An 18835-nucleotide genomic window follows, 5' to 3' on the forward strand; every position below is an offset into this window, starting at 1 on the left:
AATTGAAGTAAGACTTTTACTTTTAGTTATTGAGGGTTTTGTTTTGTAAAATATAGACTATATTACCTAAAAACATTCCTCTTTAAACCCATGGTAGTGAAATTTGTTCTGGGATAGATATTGATTTAGTTCTGTTTTACATTATATAAATCACAAACTGTTACAATTCCAAGTATCAAGTACTTTTTTTCTAGCAATGATAAATAACCATATCAGTAAATTCTTATTACCAATTCAATAGTTTAAATCAAATGATATGTTGATGACAACTGCTTTTTAAATTAATACCTCACAGTTTCAAATTCAAACTAAATTAATAATGCATGGCAACATTATGGACAGTTACAAAATGAATCTTCAAGGGATCCCTTAACAGAATTGTTAAACTAACAAATAGTGACAATCAGACAAATTCTAACAGCCAATTTCATTCAGTGTGTAGGTAGCAAGCAAGATAACCAAAGATACCACCTTTACCTACAAACTAAATGAAATCCGTTGTTAATGTTAAACAGAACGCAGTTAGATAACTAAAGAACTCTTTTTGTTCTTTGAAAGAAATATTTGCAAATGCAAACATCTAAACTGGTAAAGATCAAATAACAATAGAAAAGTATTAAAACTTGAAGGATAAATGTAAATCATTTAAATTTTGGTCTATTAAATAACTTAACAGAATAAAGGATCTTAAATAGGAAAACACAGATTTAAGTATAAAAGTCAACACTAAAAGTTCCAGATATAAAAATATTCAATTTTCAAATAATTCCTTGTTTAACAAGCATGAACTCTGTGTCTCTTTAACATGTTTTTATAAAACATTAACAATGTATTTTTCAAATGAACACTTGTGGAATGAGTCAAAATTGAACTGCTGCGAATGTTTCCTGAAAATATTGAACTTTATTTATCGACATTATTCATACATGTCTTGATACATTTCTTGTCCAAGTCTGATATATTCCTCCTTCTCCTGAGGTGTCATCTTAGCCACCATATCATCTGTTACATCATGTATGGAAACTTTAGCACCACCTATAGAAACCATAGGGCCTTCATCATCATCATCATCTTCCATTTCTTCTACAGCTGAAACAAATATTATAAGTGGTCAATAGATATTAGGCCAATGAATAAGTATAAGAGTGCACACAACCTTCCCCCAGGTTAGGGAGAGGATTGAGTGCTTATTAATAATTCTGTATGTGCCTTTTCCCAAGTCAGGAGCCTGTAGTTCAGTGGTTGTCATTAGTTGCCCTCTGTAATAAATTTTCATAAATTGTTTTGTTATAAATGAGACCCTTAGTTTTCTCGAATTCAAATGTTTCATATTGATCATGTTATAATCTTTTAAAGGTGACTACAAGGTATGGGATTTTCTCATTGTTGAAGGCAATAAGGTGCTTACATTCACTTTTTCTAAACTTTGGTGGTTAGTTGTTTCATTGGCATCATATATATTACATCTCATTTTTCTTATATACATTTGTATATTAACTAAATGTTTTAACAAAAGTTGATCTTGTGATATTTGAACTAGATACAGGCTCCATAAGACAAACATCTCCGATTTTAACTTGCCTGTTGTCAGTGAAGACCTCCTCAAATGAAAATTGTGTGAGGAGCTCAGCTTTAGCAGCCTATTTCATGCTATTTGGTTTTCCCGTTTGAATGGTTTTACACTAGTAATTTCGGGGCCCTTTATAGCTTGTTGTTCGGTGTGAGCCAAGGCTCCATGTTGAAGGCCGTACTTTAACCTATAATGGTTTACTTTTAAAATTGTTATTTGGATGGAGAGTTGTCTCATTGGCACTCACACCACATCTTCCTATATCTAAGAAGATGACAAGATTTGTGGTTTCAGAAGTTTTACCTGCAGAAGTTGTAGGCTTTTTCTCGTCCTCCGAGTCACTACTAGAGCTATCCTCAGTGGGTATGCCAGGTACTGCACCACTTTTCTTCTCATGAATAATTAACAATGTCTCTATTTCATTACTGGTAACATTACGTGATGTATCTGCTCTTGAAGGTCCTGCAATATCTGATTTTGGTACACCCTGAAATATTTTATAGGGAGATTAACAAGATGCTCTCAAGAGCCTGAATCGCTAACCTTAATTTTTTGGGTTAAATCTCTCATCAATGATTATTTTGGCTTTTCAATTTATTTAAATGTTCTTTGAATCGTCCTATTTTTTTCAAAAGCAAAAAAAAAATCATTTTCTCCTATGTTCTATTTTAGCCATAGGAGCTATGTTTCTTGACATACAAGGAAATAAAATATAAAATTTATACTAGATACTCTGAAACTCATTTAGCCTAAGTTTGGCTGAAATTGATACAGCAGTTTCAAAGGAGAAGATTTTTTAAAGTAAGTCAACATGATGAACAAATTGTGAAAAAAGTCTTTAAAGGGCAATAACTCCTTAAGGGGTCAATTGACAATTTTGGTCAAATTGACTTATTTGAAGATCTTACTTTGCTTAACATTTTTGCTATTAATAGTTTATCTGTATCTATAATAATATTCAAGATAATAACCAAAAACTGCAAAATTTCTTTAAAATCATCAATTCAGGGGCATTATACCTGAAAAACCAGTTACCCAATTCGGCTGAAAATTTCAGGACAGGTAGACCTTGACCTAATAAATACTTTAACTTCTGTTTTATTTGCTCTAAATGCTGAGTTTTTGAGATATAAGCCAAAAACTGCATTTTACCCTGAGTTCTATTTTAGCCATGACGGCCATGTTTTTTGATGAAATAGAAAATAAAACACAAACTTTATTTTATACACCCTACTGATCATTCAGTTGAAGTTTGGTTGAATTTGGTTGAGTAGTTTTAGAGGAGAATATTTTTGAAGTTAGCAAATATGATGAACAAATTGTGAAAAATTGTCATTAAAGGACAATAACCCCTTAAGGTCAATTGACAATTTTGGTCATATAAACTTATTTGTAGATCTTACTTTGCTGATCATTTTTGCTGTTTACGGTTAATCTTTATCTATAATAATATTCAAGATAATGACCAAAAACTGCAAAATTTCCTTAAAATTACCAATTAAGTAGCAGCAACCCAACAATGGGTTGTTTGATTCATCTGAAAATTTCAGGGCTGATAAATCTTGACCTAATGAACATTTTTACCCCATTCAGATGCTCTAAATGCTTTTGTTTTTGAGATATAAGCCAAAAACTGCATTTGACCCCTATGTCCTATTTTTAGCAATGGCAACCATGTTTATTGATAGATCAAAACTTCGGATACAATTTATAAACAAGATACCCTTATAGTTTCAGAGGAGAAGATTCTTGAAATAGTTTACGACGACAGACGATGACGGACGCCAAGTGATGGCATAAGCTCACATGGCCCTTTATTTATATTTTTTAGAAATTTTCTTCAAAGTTTAAAGAGTAAGTGGAGGTATACATACTGACTCTCTATGGTTGACTGGGTACATGAAAGTATTTAACATTTCAATGTGTATTCCTTATCAATGCAAAGTGGCTTTCTGCAATTCTTTAAATTTAGTTTGCTGACTAAGCCTCAAGTGTGTGAGCTAAAGTTTGAAAAAAGCTCTAAGAGATCAAATTAAATTCAAAAGATGATTGACATGATTGTAATTCATTTATAATGCTGTAAATTAAGAAATTGTTGGTTTTTTTTGTGTTTTTTTTAAATATTGCAAAACATGTGACAATATTATGTTCCCAGCATAAAAAACTTTAATAATTTCAGAAGTGACGTACCTATAAAATTTTATGAAATCGCAGTTAATTAAAATGGCATCTATGCCGGTAAGGAGACTCCGAGTGCTTTGTATTCATAAACAAATGTAACATAAATTTCTGAATTTTCAATTCTTAGTAAGATTCTTACAAATTCATTTGTATCATTAGAAGCCCCATCTACTGTACTCTCTGTCATCCAGACTGGTCTCTCCCTGACAGCTTCTTTCTTCTTCTCCTCATCCACTGTAATGGTAACAGTACTCTCGGACATTCCAAAATCACGGCCACGTGTTGCATCTCCGCTCCAGGTCGTTTTATCTCCTTGTGCTGAAGATTTCTGTTTGGATCTGAAAAAAATCAAAATGCAAATCTTAGTTCAAATATATATATGAAATAGTAACTAAACTATTAATGACCATGATGGTATCTTACTTAATAAAAAAATCAAATTCAGAGAGGGGGAATTAATCATACATATGTATCAATAAGTTTATTTATAAAGGCAACAGTATTAAACTGCTGTTTAAAACTCGTAAATCTATGGACAAAAAACTAAATTGGGGCAACAAACTAAAACTGAGGGAAACGTATTAAATATAAGAGGAGAACAACGACACAACATCAAAATGTAACACACAGAGAAACGGACTAAGCATTAGACAAAATCCGATGAGAATAACTAATATAACATCAAAACCAAATACATGAATTTGGGATAGAAAAGTACCGTGACACGTCTTATAGTAATGTGATTTCACACTCAAATATAAAAGAAAACAAATGACACAACGGAAACACAAAGTTAAAATGTAACACACACAGAAACCAACTACTAGTATGATATAACAATGGCCATTTTCCTGACTTGGCACATGCATGGTATGGGACATGGTTTAAGCTATTGTTTTTATTCCACAACATTTATCAATGAATGATTTAAGTTTTTATTGAATGAATTCTCCAGGCTATTGCATTATTCAATGTCAATGATACAGTCAACAGACCAACACCAACTGATTCTAATGAAAGGTTTAATTTCCTTTTCAATGAGCAGTTGATTGATAAAGATTTTATTCAGGAAATAAGTGCATGTACAATGATATAGGCAATAGCTTTTTCAATGATTACCTCTTTGTTGTCAAGGCCACACTTAAAAATATTGAGGTTTGCACAAACCCTACCAAAGGTTGAGACAGTGGGTAGGTAGGTAGGCATTTTCCTTTTTTTTTCTTCAAAAAAAGAAATTGAAGTATCAGATGTTTATTAGTCTTCATGCCTATTTGATTAAAAAAAAAATTCTTCAAATCAGGACAATAAAAGAATTTGAGAAGGCTGCTTTTCTCTGGGTAGGTAGCGTTTGGGCAAACAAACCTATTATTTATTATGGCCCAACTGTAAGGTTAAATAACAGTCAAACTTGACAAAATAATTTACAATTGTTATCTAAATATATTTACTTTAAGTAGCTGTTTAAATATTTTTAAACTTCAATATACAGAACCTGAGAAACTAAAAACTTAAGATATCTAGTATGAAATCCTATAATTTCCGCCTTGCAAAATTCACAAATATAGATTGTACTACCAATATATATAGCTCTATCTCATTTTAATCAAAGGCGAACATCCCACCCACATGTAGTAAATTACTTTATCGAAAAGAAAGAAATGCATTGAAATGTTAGACCCCATCCAGACCCCCATCTACACATCTGGATGTAACAACTCTTATTTCAATTTTATATACCACGTATATATGTACGTAGCACAAACAAGATTGAGGATGAGTTGCCAAAATAAATGTATTAGGCCAAACGAAAAAGTATGTGTTTACTGTCATGTGCTGAAAAAAATAGGGTAGATAGGTACATGAGGCAATGTGAGGTAGTATTGCTTAATCAAAAAGGGCCCTAAAAAAACTAAAGGGAACAGGATAAAAATTAGGGTTGGAAGGGGTACAGTAAACACACATACTTTTCTATTTGGCCTTAGGAGATACATGAATGCACAGTGATAAAAATGTTTGATGATTCTGACCAAGAGATACATGTATAACTCTGGCAATACTCATTCAACTAAAAAATCTGACATTTTTGTTTTATAGTATTAATTGTGTCAATGAAACTTTGAATTTTTCAAAAAACTAAGGATTTTCTTATCCCAGGCATGGATTACCTTTGACATATTTGGCACAACTTTTTGGAATTTTGGTTCCTCATTTGCTCTTTGTACTTGTTTGGCTTTATAAATAGTTTGATATGAGCATCACTGGTGAGTCTAATGATGACGAAATGTGTGTATCGTATGGCGTACTCAATTATAATCCTGGTACCTTTGATAACTATATTATAACATTGGGTTATAGGCAAACTAAAGTCAGAGAACAGAAACTAACTTTGGAACAAATAGACAAGTGTTACTCATAACTTGCTTAATGATCTACTGTGAATGAGGCATAAAAAATCCTTTAAAGTATAAACTAGGACTGTAAGATATTTCAATCCTATATATTTGTGAAAATTTTAGATTTAAATGATCCCTGGCTGAGTTTATAATAAGTTGACACTCATGATCAATTTATGTCAAACTATACCTTACTCTGGCTTCATCATACTTTTGTACCTGTATTGCAAACCAGAGGACACTGCTTCTGCCATGGAATTCCATAATTACAAATACATCAGCAGAGAAAAGAAAATCTCACTTATTTAATAATACAATTTCTCTCATGCATGCAAAACACAGCATCATTACATTTTTAGGTAGAATTACCCGGTATATACAATGTAAGCTTCATGTAAATGATTTTTGACTGCCACCATCCCCCTTTTTGTTATCTTCTGAATTCTACAAACAACTATAAGCTATCCAGGTATTTAAATTTCTATACGCGTATACATGTAGGCAGTATTTCTTAAAATTTCTATATATCTGGACCTATGATTTGTCTGAAACGTAAAACTGAGCTCAGTTTAAAACATTGTTGACAATGCAATGGCCTAAAGATAGAAATAAACCAACATTTGATTATTTGCAACATACCTTGAAGTGTGCTTCAGATCAGTTGGTTCAGGTTCCAGGATATCTTGTGATAACGATATACCATCACACTCTCTGAGTAGAACATAAATAGGTTCAATTTGTTCATTAAATTTTGCCAGTAATGTTCGAGCATCTTTTTGCATAACGGCACTTTCATCCTCTACAACCTCTTCACTACAGTATGTACAGATAAACTTTTGCGTACTCAAATCAAATAACTGGTCAACTTCCAAATCAGTGAAAGTTTTCTCACATCCAGGGCATTTAAACGAAGCTCGACTTGTATTGTCTCTCTCCTCCATTTCAATTTTCCGTCGCACATGATCAAGTTTATATTTAACAACGTTTACAAACATTAAATAATTGATAAAATAATAATTATGGCGTGTCATTTTACCTTCTGAATCTGTTTCCACTCTCATACGGAATTTCAAAAATTTCTCACTTTTTAGAGTGTTTATATACGATCTTAACTGTTTCCTATCATACTTCAATAGTTCGATGATGTCATCTTCCTTCATACATGGATTACGTACCAATAAGTCTATAACAATTGCATGTTCTATACTATAGAATCCACGTGTTACAAGTCTAATCAAACGTTTTAATGACTCTGGTACTTCTGTTAACACTTCTGGTTCCATCTTACACTAAAATGGATGGCTGTCAGTTATACATGTGCTTCTGAAAAAAAAAGAGTTAAAGAAAATTAACAGAATTAAGAATCAATTGATTCCAATGAGGTTTAACCTATCATTTTTTTCTGAAAATGCCTACAGTGAAGTCAGGAATGGCGCATGCAATTGTTTTCAATTCATTCTGTTGGTTGATATAATCGATAATAATCCAACTTTTAATTTTGTCAGGTTTTTTGGACTTTCTTCTTTTTCAACTTACCAGTATTTTTATGAACAATTTTTGTTACCTTGTTACAGTAGTCTGTATTCAAAACAATCTGACATACCAAAATCTCTGGCAAACAGATGAGATACTTACCACTGAAGTTATTTTCTTGTTAACCAAATTATTCCCAAGCGGTCAATTCTTTATAAATTTTAAAATATTGAGTCTTGATGAAGTATTGTCTATTTATGTAAATATATGGTGAAATGGGACTAAATAAAGTTGTTTCACATGAGCAATTATAATTTGAATATTTCAAACAAATTTAAATTGCAATAGGTATAGATAGTAAATCATTGTGTGTGTCCCTTATGGAGCAGGACCTCAAACAAATGGAAGTTTTTAACGACCTTGACTGGCTATACAGCCCTAGGTCGGTAGCAGGACCTGCCAGCACATAAGATCATCACCAGTTTTTGGTGCAATTTGTGTTGCTTAATCTTTAAGTTCCTATATTGTCTTTTGTATACAGTTGTTTATATTTTGTTTTTTGTCATGAATGGCATTGTCAGGGTTTTTTTCTTAACAATTACAGTGTAATAGAAAGGATAAATTAAATTTAAAATAAAAATACAAAATTTGGTCAATGTCAGAAAAAAAATAATCAGTGTGAGGCCTAGAACTTTTTTTAATTTGCATTCAATATAAAAAGTCAATAATTAATTGTGACTTTTTGTCAAAATGCATATATATTACAATGTCATAAATAATTGACTTTTTATCTGTGACTTTATTTGTCCTTTAATCAACTAGGTATGGACTGATTTTTAGTTACAATGAATGTCCAATAAAAAAATTCAATTAACTAGTATCTGTCATGTCTGTATTTGCCAGTATTTTGGGTTTTACCATAGCTTTTTTTTCAATCTTGATATAAACATGATAAACAGTATAACATACAAATGTACATGTTACACATACAAAAACAAATGTATATAAATTAGAGTTCCTGTGTGATATCATTTTTTTTGGAAGATTAAAAATATTGGCATACGCCAAAATATACTGAAACTATGCAAAAATTACAATAATAAAAAATATAAATTGAGAATGTGTCCCCATGGACACAGATGATTCCCCCGCTTGCATACAACATAATAGAGCCTTAGGGACATAACTCAAAAACGATATAAGTGACGCTAACCATATTTGTACTTGATCTGAGTTTTGTGGTAATAAGTATTGTGTATGCCGGTAGGTTTCAAAATGTTTGGTTGGGGCAAACTTATGTAACTGAACGGAAACCAAAAAGTTTGCAATTTTTTTATTTATAAAGGGGCATAACTTAACTAGAGGCTCCAAAGAGCCTGTGTCGCTCACCTTGGTCTATGTGAATATTAAACAAAGGATGCATTTGAATTCATGACAAAATTGTGTTTTGGTGATGGTGATGTGTTTGTACATCTTACTTTACTGAACATTCTTGCTGCTTACAATTATTTCTATCTATATTGAACTTGGCCTAAAAGTTTTAGTCGAAAATGTTAGTTAAAATTTACAAATTTTATGAAAATTGTTAAAAATGCACTATAAAAGACAATAACTCCTTAAGGGGTCAATTGACCATTTTGGTCATGTTAACTTATTTTTGGGTCTTACTTTGCTGTACATTGTTGCTGTTTAAAGTTTATCTCTATCTATAATATTATTCAAGATAATAACAAAATACGGCAAAATTTCCTTAAAATGACTAATTCAGGGGCAGCAACCCAACAGCAGGTTGTCCGATCCATCTGCAAATTTCATGGCAGATTGATCTTGACCTGATAAACAATTTTACTCCCAGTCAGATTTGCTCTAAATGCTTTGGTTTTTGAGTTTTAGCCAAAAACTGCATTTTACCCCTATGTTCTATTTTTAGCCATGGCGGCCATGTTGGTTGGTTGGCCAGGTCATGCCACACATTTTTTAAACTAGGTACCCCAATAATGATTGCGGCCAAGTTTGTTTTAATTTATCCTGGTAGTTTTAGAGGAGAAGATTTTTGTAAAAGATTACTAAGATTTACGTAAAATGGTTAAAAATTGACTGAAAAGAGCAAAACTCATAAAGGGGTCAACTGACCATTTTAATCATGTTGACTTATTTGTAGATCTTACTTTGATGAACATTATTTCTGTTTACAGTTTATCTCTATCTATAATAATATTCAAGATAATAACGAAAAACAGCAAAATTTCCCTAAAATTACCAATTTAGGGGCAGCAACCCAACAACGTGTTGTCCAATTCATCTGAAAATTTCAGGGCAGATAGATCTTGAACTGATAAACAATTTTACTCCCTGTCAGATTTGCTCTAAATGCTTTGGTTTTTGAGTTATAAGCCAAAAACTGCATTTTACCCCTATGTTCTATTTTTAGCCATGGCAGCCATCTTGGTTGATTGGCTGGGTCACGCCACACATTTTTTAAACTAGATACCCCAATGATGATTGTGGCCAAGTTTGTTTTAATTTGGCTTGGTAGTTTCAGAGGAGAAGATTTTTGTAAAAGATTACTAAGATTTACCAAAAATAGTTAAAAATTGACTATAAAGGGCAATAACTCCTAAAGGGGTCAATTGACCATTTTGGTTATGTTGACTTATTTGTAGATCTTACTTTGCTGAACATTATTGCTGTTTACAGTTTATCTCTATCGATAATAATATTCAAGAAAATAACCAAAAACAGCAAAATTTCCCTAAAATTACCAATTTAGGGGCAGCAACCCAACAACGTGTTGTCCAATTCATCTGAAAATTTCAGGGCAGATAGATCTTGAACTGATAAACAATTTACTCCCTGTCAGATTTGCTCTAAATGCTTTGGTTTTTGAGTTATAAGCCAAAAACTGCATTTTACCCCTATGTTCTATTTTTAGCCATGGCAGCCATCTTGGTTGATTGGCTGGGTCACGCCACACATTTTTTAAACTAGATACCCCAATGATGATTGTGGCCAAGTTTGTTTTAATTTGGCTTGGTAGTTTCAGAGGAGAAGATTTTTGTAAAAGATTACTAAGATTTACCAAAAATAGTTAAAAATTGACTATAAAGGGCAATAACTCCTAAAGGGGTCAATTGACCATTTTGGTTATGTTGACTTATTTGTAGATCTTACTTTGCTGAACATTATTGCTGTTTACAGTTTATCTCTATCGATAATAATATTCAAGAAAATAACCAAAAACAGCAAAATTTCCCTAAAATTACCAATTCAGGGGCAGCAACCCAACAACGGGTTGTCCGATTCATCTGAAAATTTCAGGGCAGATAGATCTTGACCTGATAAACAATTTTACCCCATGTCAGATTTGCTCTAAATGCTTTGGTTTTTGAGTTATAAGCCAAAAACTGCATTTTACCCCTATGTTCTATTTTTAGCCATGGCGGCCATCTTGGTTGGTTTGGCGGGTCATGCCACACATTTTTTAAACTAGATACCCCAATGATGATTGTGGCCAAGTTTGGTTTAATTTGGCCCAGTAGTTTCAGAGGAGAAGATTTTTGTAAAAGTTAACGACGACGGACGACGACGGACGCCAAGTGATGAGAAAAGCTCACTTGGCCCTTCGGGCCAGGTGAGCTAAAAATGGTTAAAGCTAGCCAAAATAACAATCAAAGTGATCTGTGTTTTGTGAAAATAAGCATTGTGTATGATTTTCATAACATTTGGTTACGGCAACTTAAGTGAGGCAACGGAAACTATTCATTTTGCTTTTTTTTTCCATTTATAAAGGGGCATAACTAGATATTGATTAAAGTGACGCCACCAAAATTCAACCTTGATCTGTATTTTGTGGTAATAAGCATTGTGTATAAGTTTCATAACATTTGGTTGAAGCAAATTAAGTAAGAGAACGGATATTAAAAATTTATCAAATTTTCCATTTATAGGGCATAACTCTAGAACGGTTTAAGTATCACCACCAAAATTCAAACTTGCACTGGCGGATCCAGAAATTTTCATAACTGGGGGCCCACTGACTGCATAAGAGGGGGCCCACTCCAGTCACGCTTCAGTGACCAACTGCAATTACCATCATTAAAAGACCGCAACAGACTGATACTGTTCTGCAAAAGTATACACAGCCAAGCAAAATAATTAAGGACAGCCAAGAACATGCATAGCCAACATTTCCTCAGACATCAAACAAAATGGGACACTTTAAAAAAAAATACAAATGTACAGTTCAAAATTGAGAGAGTAGATGAACAAGCTAAAACCTTTGGCAAAATTGTAAGGGGGAGCCCCACTAAAGTAAATTACTTGATGCTTGTGCAGTAAATCAATAACCTTCCCCTACCAAGATCAAGACGAGGTATTCAATAGTTGCAACTATGCAAAATTTCAAAACAAATATCATCGAGTGATGTACTAATAACAATTTGCACTGCTTACGGTTTTCACTGTTGAGTTTTTATTCAGGTGTTTACTCAAATTTTAAAAGCATGTCCTGTTGAATGATTTTAAGTATCTATTTTTTTTGTCAAGGCTTACTACGATTTTTTCCTGTTTCCGATTACTTTGCAATTTTCGTATGTAAAAATTGGGAAAGTAATAAAATATTGGTTGAAGCGAACACAATGAAAATTTCCGTTAGCTACCTTGTGTTTTTTTTTGTACTGGTATGGATAGTAAACCCCATATTGACAGAAACAAGTGCCTGTGATTAGAGGACTGCACTGTATTGGAAGAAGAAGAAGCCTTGTGCGACTTGTGCAGTTGTGGACCAAAATGTCAAAAGATATGTGAAGAAAAAGGTGTAATTTACATTTTTAACATGGAGGATTTTATCTATTTCTAAGCTACGTTTTTATCATCATTTCTGTACCTGTTAGGCATACGCTACCATAATATTTAGATTTAATTTGGCGCCTATGTTCTAATGTTTGCCGATTTTCTTGAACCGGAAACAAACTATAACGCATAAAATTAAAACAAGTTCGGAATTTGTTCCGTGTATAGCCCTTATCAAAGATTATTCCATCTGAAGGCTTACCCGAGATTTATTGTATAAACTTTGTGATTTGTTTTGATTTATGTTGGTCTTATAAAGAAAGTACAGTACATTAAAAAAATTAAGACTTTTAAATTTATTAGTTTTGGAGATGTTTATAATTAAATTGAGAAAATCACTGACATATATATGTCAAGCATAACTTTTTTCATACATTTGAAACTTTTATTTCATTAACTGTAATTAAATCCATTGTGTGCAATTTCCTATCACACAGAAAACATAGACAACAGCAAAAGTTATCACATAAAAAAAACCCGTATATCCTCTTCTTGAACTGCAATTTCCTACAGGATTTCAACGTAAAATAAACTCTGCTGACGGTCTTTCAGGACTTTATCTGATCAACATTTCACTGTACCTTCACGCAGGAACACATTGGAAATTATTCGATTCTTTTTTCATGTGGCCTAATAATGAACCAGGTCTAAAGTTGAGCCCATCTTTGGTCATCTTTGGTTTCGTTAATTGAACTTTCCAGCATCATAAGAATGGTGCATGCAATGTACCTATATATAGTTCGACCTTCAATAGAGGATCATAGAAGATAAATGAGGAATATGTAAGTGGGACAAATAACGATGCCCCGCTTGCATATACAGTTGTAAATGGACATACCTTTAGAACGATAAAAATGAAACTATACCAAAATTTGTACTTGGTCGGATTTTTGTTCTAATAAGCATTGTATATAAGTTTCATAACAATATATTGGTTTGAGGCAAACTTATTAAAGCTTTGCTGAGCGTAGCCTGATACAGGCGATCGCCCCGGCAGAGGTCGAACCCTGGACAGTTGGACCAAATTCAAGCTTGATACTGTCTGAATTTGAATTGTGATCAATTTTATAAATAATATAGGCTTCCGACACAACATAAATGTGGTCAAAGATCTTACAAATCTATTGCACAAAACTGTGCAATTGAAGATATCTTCCTTGAAACTTTTCAAAGTTTGAAATTTGTAAAATTTTGACAAAAATATGAACCCTTAAAAAAAATGGAAACACCCCCTAAACTTTTTGAATCGCCCCTTGGATCAATTACCCCCAAACTCGATCCCAGCCTTTCCTTTATAGTATGGAACCTTGTTGTACAATTTTAGAGAGATACTATCCATACACGTAAACACAAGTTATTGTCTGGAAACTAGAAAAATGCTTGTTTTTGGTCTTTTTTTGGTCCCTTATTCCTAGATATAGGAAGATGTGGTGTGAGTGCCAATGAGACAACTCTCCATCCAAATAACAATTTAAAAAGTAACCCATTATAGGTTAAAGTACGGCCTTCAACACGGAGCCTTGGCTCACACCGGACAATAAGCTATAAAGGGCCCCAAAATTACTAGTGTAAAACCATTCAAACGGGAAAACCAACGGTCTAATATATATAAACAAAACGAGAAACGAGAAACACGTATATATTACATAAACAAACGACAACTACTGTACATCAGATTCCTGGTTGCAGAAATTACCCCTAAAATCAATCCAAGCTTTCCCTTTGTTATATGGAACCTTGTGGTACAATGTCAGAGAGATCCATGCCCTTACACACAAGTAATGGTATCGAAACTGTACAAATCCTTGTTTTTTGTCTCTTTTTGGCCCTTAATTCCTAAACTATTGACACCATGACCCCTAAAATGAATCAAAACCTTCTACTTGTGGTACAATTTAAGCAATGCAAATATTTATACACAAGTTATTATCCCGAAAATGCGTGTTTTTTGCCCCCAATTTTCACACTGTTGGGATCATCATCCCCAAAATCCATCCATCTTTCTTTTGCGGTATTTGCCCTTCTTAGAAAAATTCATAGAGATCCATCGAATTAAACTAAAGTTATTGTCCGGAAACGAAATGTGTATTCGGACGACGACGACGACGACAGCGACACCCACAGACACTTGTCTCAGAACCTATATATTCAGGTATATATAGGAAAAAACATTCTGCGACAAGTGCCTGTGGAAACATCAAAGCATTATACGAACCCAAAAAAGTTTTTGCAGTCGTATGAAAACGAACAGTCATTTTTCAATTTGTAAAGGGGCATAACTAAATTTTAAATTGCAGTAAAAACTGTACCGAGCTGTGAAAATGAGATCAAAACAAAATAACCTGCAAGTCTGACATGTGCATCATAAAATATTTCCATACATCAAAAATAGTTTACCTATTGCATATACATGTAGTATAAGAAACAAGAGCTAGTGCATGCACACGCTGAAATGTCTCGCCTTATTTACTAATCATTGATAGTTATGTTTATAGTCCTCATCGTGTAGAACCCCACATGCGGGGCGTCGACTATGTTTGACACGGGATGGCAATTTCGAAGCGAAGAAAACTATCAAAGTATAAGTTCAAGTACATGTATTAAAAATATTTTTTTTAGAATTCTTAGTACCATACAATGTATTGCACGGAAGGAATTGAAGCATATAATATCTATTTCCTGCAAGCAAAAGCAGTCGTGTTCAGTGCTCTGTTACCTCAAACACCAGACCCTAGTTAGCCGTGTTGCAGATTTTGAGGCTTCATATGCAAATTTCTGGATAAAAACTTCTTTAGACGACTTCTTCCCGGATTATTTATATAGAATTGAAATCCTATAATGAAATTTAACCAAATACCAGCTTCTTACTTAAACTTAATTGGTTTTAAAACTAGTTTTTCATCCAAATATAAAGTGTCGCTCTGCGTGTCAGATTTTGTGTCTCAAGGGATAGAAGCTTTTGATAAGGAATGGAATATTTTTGTATATAAATCGATCTTTATCTCATTGTGATACCTTTTAGTTCAAAAACATCTACTTTATTATGATAACACATTAAAAACTGAAGGTATTTCAATTTTCCCGTTTTTTTTAATCTTATAAGACACGCGCTTTTGATTTCATAAAAAGTAAAGAATTACTTTTTCAGTTTCTATCATGGTCAGAAAAAAGTTGCTGCTCAATACACAGAAAGAAGGAGAAAAATTACAGAGCAGAGCTCCATGAAAGATTTGTCCGAAGCAATCAACAGTCGAATTCCATCAAAGTTTATCACCAGGTTCCTCTCAAAAGCACTCACTCCAGTCTCCAAAACGATCGGTCATTCCGCGCTCACACTAGTGTTCTGCATGTACAATCATTCAATACACTTAAATAAAGTTGGCCTATTGCTTATAGTTTAAGAAAAACAGACCAAACCAGATGATCCGCAGGGCGCAGCTTTATACGACCGCATAGGTTGAACCCTGAACGGTTGGGGCTAGTATGGACACAACATTCAAACTGGATACAGCTCTGAATTTGGATTGTGATTCGTTAGTTGACACAGCATAGTTTTCTGACACAGAATGAATGTGGTCTAATGAACTTAAAATGTTCTTTTTTTGCTTTTGAGCAATTCAGTATGCTGTTGAATATTGATCCTTTGATATTTGAATAATTTTTTTTTTCATTTCTGAAATAAGAAAATCGAACCCCTTCAATTTTTTTCACCTCCCTCTTTCCCTTATTCCAACAAGAGTGCACACGCTGAAATGTCTCGCCTTCTTTACTTATCATAGACATAAAAATATGTTGATAGACCAAATATAAAGCTTTATTACAACTCTCACATAAACTCAACATTAAAAAAAAATGATCAATGAACCATGAAAATGAGGTCAAGGTCAGATGAACAATGCCAGGCTGACATGTACAGATAATAATTCTTCAAAACAAAAAATATAGTTGACTTATTGCTTATAAATTCAGAAAAACATACCAAAACACAAGAACTTAACACTGAATAATAAGCCGTGAAAATGAGGTCAAGGTCAAATAAAACCTGCATAACAGACATATAGATCATAAATCATTTCCATACACCAAATATAGTTGACCTAATGTATAAAGTATTAGAAAAATAGACCAAAACTCAAAAACTTAACTTTGACCACTGAACCATGAAAATGAGGTCAAGGTCAGCTGAAACCTGTCAGCTAGACATGTACACCTTACAATCATTCCATACACCAAATATAGTAGACCTATTGCATATAGTATAAGAAAAACAGACCAAAGCACAAAAACTTAACTATAACCACTGCACCATGAAAATGAAGTCAAGGTCAGATGACACCTGCCAGTTGGACATGTACACCTTACAGTCCTTCCATACACCGAATATACTAAACCTATTGCTTATAGTATCTGAGATATGGACTTGACCACCAAAACTTAACCTTGTTCACTGATCCATGAAATGAGGTCGAGGTCAAGTGAAAACTGTATGACGGGCATGAGGACCTTGCAAGGTACGCACATACCAAATATAGTTATCCAATTACTTATAATAAGAGAGAATTTAACATTACAAAAAATCTTAACTTTTTTTTTCAAGTAGTCACTGAACCATGAAAATGAGGTCAAGGACATTGGACATGTGACTGACGGAAACTTCGTAACATGAAGCATCTATATACAAAGTATGAAGCATCCAGGTCTTCTACCTTCTAAAATATAAAGCTTTTAAGAAGTGAGCTAACGCCGCCGCCGCCGGAACACTATCCCTATGTCGAGCTTTCTGCAACAAAAGTTGCATGCTCGACAAAAATGATCTTAATTCAAATTTCTTATGGAGTTTTCAACTAAATCTACTCATTTAAATATATCATAAAATATAGTCATGATCTTTAAGTTGATTTAACTACTATTCTGGACAAAGAAAGATAACTCCAATGCAACATTTTGTATTGGCAAATTTTCAATGAAGTTCATTAAACTAAAGTTTTTGGCAAATTTCCAATAGAACTTATTAATAATTAAGTTTTTGGCAAATTTCCAATAGAACTTATAAATAATTAAGTTTTTGGCAAATTTCCAATATACATAATTTAAGAGCAGTTAAAGTGAAATATTAAAATGAGTTTTAATTACCAACCTTACATTTATGTTATGTTTTGTACTGAAGTAATTGTCCATTAACCTGGAAACCCTTTTCCCCCTTTTTTGCACCTTATTCCTTAACGGTTAGAGCCATAACTCCCTAGAACAATTCTTACCATCCCTTTGTGGTATTCCAATATCCAAAATCTAAATACATGGTTAGATTAATCATGAATATCAAAGAACCCAAAGAATTCATTTTTTTATGAATCTAACAAAGTTCAATTTTGGACCCTTTAAACCTCAATGTGATAACCGGTTCTTAATATTAAAATCTAAATACATGGTTAGATTCAGCATATTGAAGAACCCCATATATTGAATTTTTGTTGAAATCAAACCAAGTTTAATTTTAGTTTAGTTTAAACATATTTATTTATAGTGGATTGGGAAACAAGTTTTGCAACTTATATTAATCCCTTTCCACTTTGAGGGTGCGAGTGCTGCCTTGTAGCGGCATTAGCCTACTCTTTTTCGAAAACTACAAGGGTGTCTTTAACGTGCAAGAGATATGGCTCTCTCTTAACACGGGTCAGCCATTTATCGTCCCCGTCCGACGGACTATCATCGTTTCCTCAAGACCATACTCGCGAATGGTGTCAAGGGAGAGCCGAAAATTGAGTTCCTGAAATTTTCATCCCAAACGGGAATCGAACCAGGAACCTTTGTGTTAGTAGTCCGATGCACTAACCACTACACCACGGCTCTCTCAAGTTTAATTTTGGATCCCGATTTGGACCAACTTGAAAACTGGGCCTATAATCAAAAATCTAAGTACATGTTTAGAACCCCAAGAATTCAATTTTTGTTAAAATCAAACTAAGTTTAGTTTTGGACCCTTTGCACCTTAATGTAGACCAATTTGAAAACAGGACCAATAATTAAGAATCTAAATGCACGGTTAGATTTGGCATGTCAAAGAACCCCAAGAATTCAATTTTTTATTGCAATCAAACAAAGTTTAATTTTGGCCCCTTATTCGTTAGGACCAAAACTCCCGAAATCAATCCCAACCTTCCTTTTATGGTCATAAACCTTGTGTTTAAATTTCAGATTTTGATTTACTTATACTAATGTTATGGTGCGAAAACCAAGAATAATGCTTATTTGGGCCCCCAATTCCTAAACTGTTGGGACCAAAACTCCCAAATGCAATCCCAACTTTTCCTTTGAGGGCATTAACCTTGTTTCGAAATTTCATAGATTTCTATTTACTTAAACTAAA

At 33.2% G+C, this 18835-nt stretch overlaps 1 protein-coding gene across 2 annotated transcripts; it reads right to left on the reverse strand.

Moving 5' to 3' along the window:
- Positions 1 to 750: 750 nt before the first annotated feature.
- On the reverse strand, positions 751 to 12588 carry LOC134686867 (general transcription factor IIE subunit 1-like). 2 transcript variants are annotated; one of them, XM_063546684.1, is made up of 5 exons: positions 12443 to 12563; positions 6784 to 7467; positions 3891 to 4089; positions 1874 to 2057; positions 751 to 1089 (listed from the first exon to the last, which is right to left on the reverse strand). In XM_063546684.1, the coding sequence occupies exons 2-5, from the start codon at positions 7425 to 7427 to the stop codon at positions 917 to 919; spliced, it is 1200 nt and encodes a 399-aa protein (XP_063402754.1). In that variant the 5' UTR covers positions 7428 to 7467; positions 12443 to 12563; the 3' UTR covers positions 751 to 916. The 2 variants fall into 2 exon arrangements, with proteins under 2 accessions (XP_063402754.1, XP_063402755.1); XM_063546685.1 differs by having other exon boundaries at positions 752 to 1089; positions 12503 to 12588.
- Positions 12589 to 18835: the final 6247 nt, after the last annotated feature.

Source organism: Mytilus trossulus, chromosome 10, assembly GCF_036588685.1.
Source record: "Mytilus trossulus isolate FHL-02 chromosome 10, PNRI_Mtr1.1.1.hap1, whole genome shotgun sequence".
Lineage (NCBI taxonomy): Eukaryota > Metazoa > Mollusca > Bivalvia > Mytilida > Mytilidae > Mytilus > Mytilus trossulus.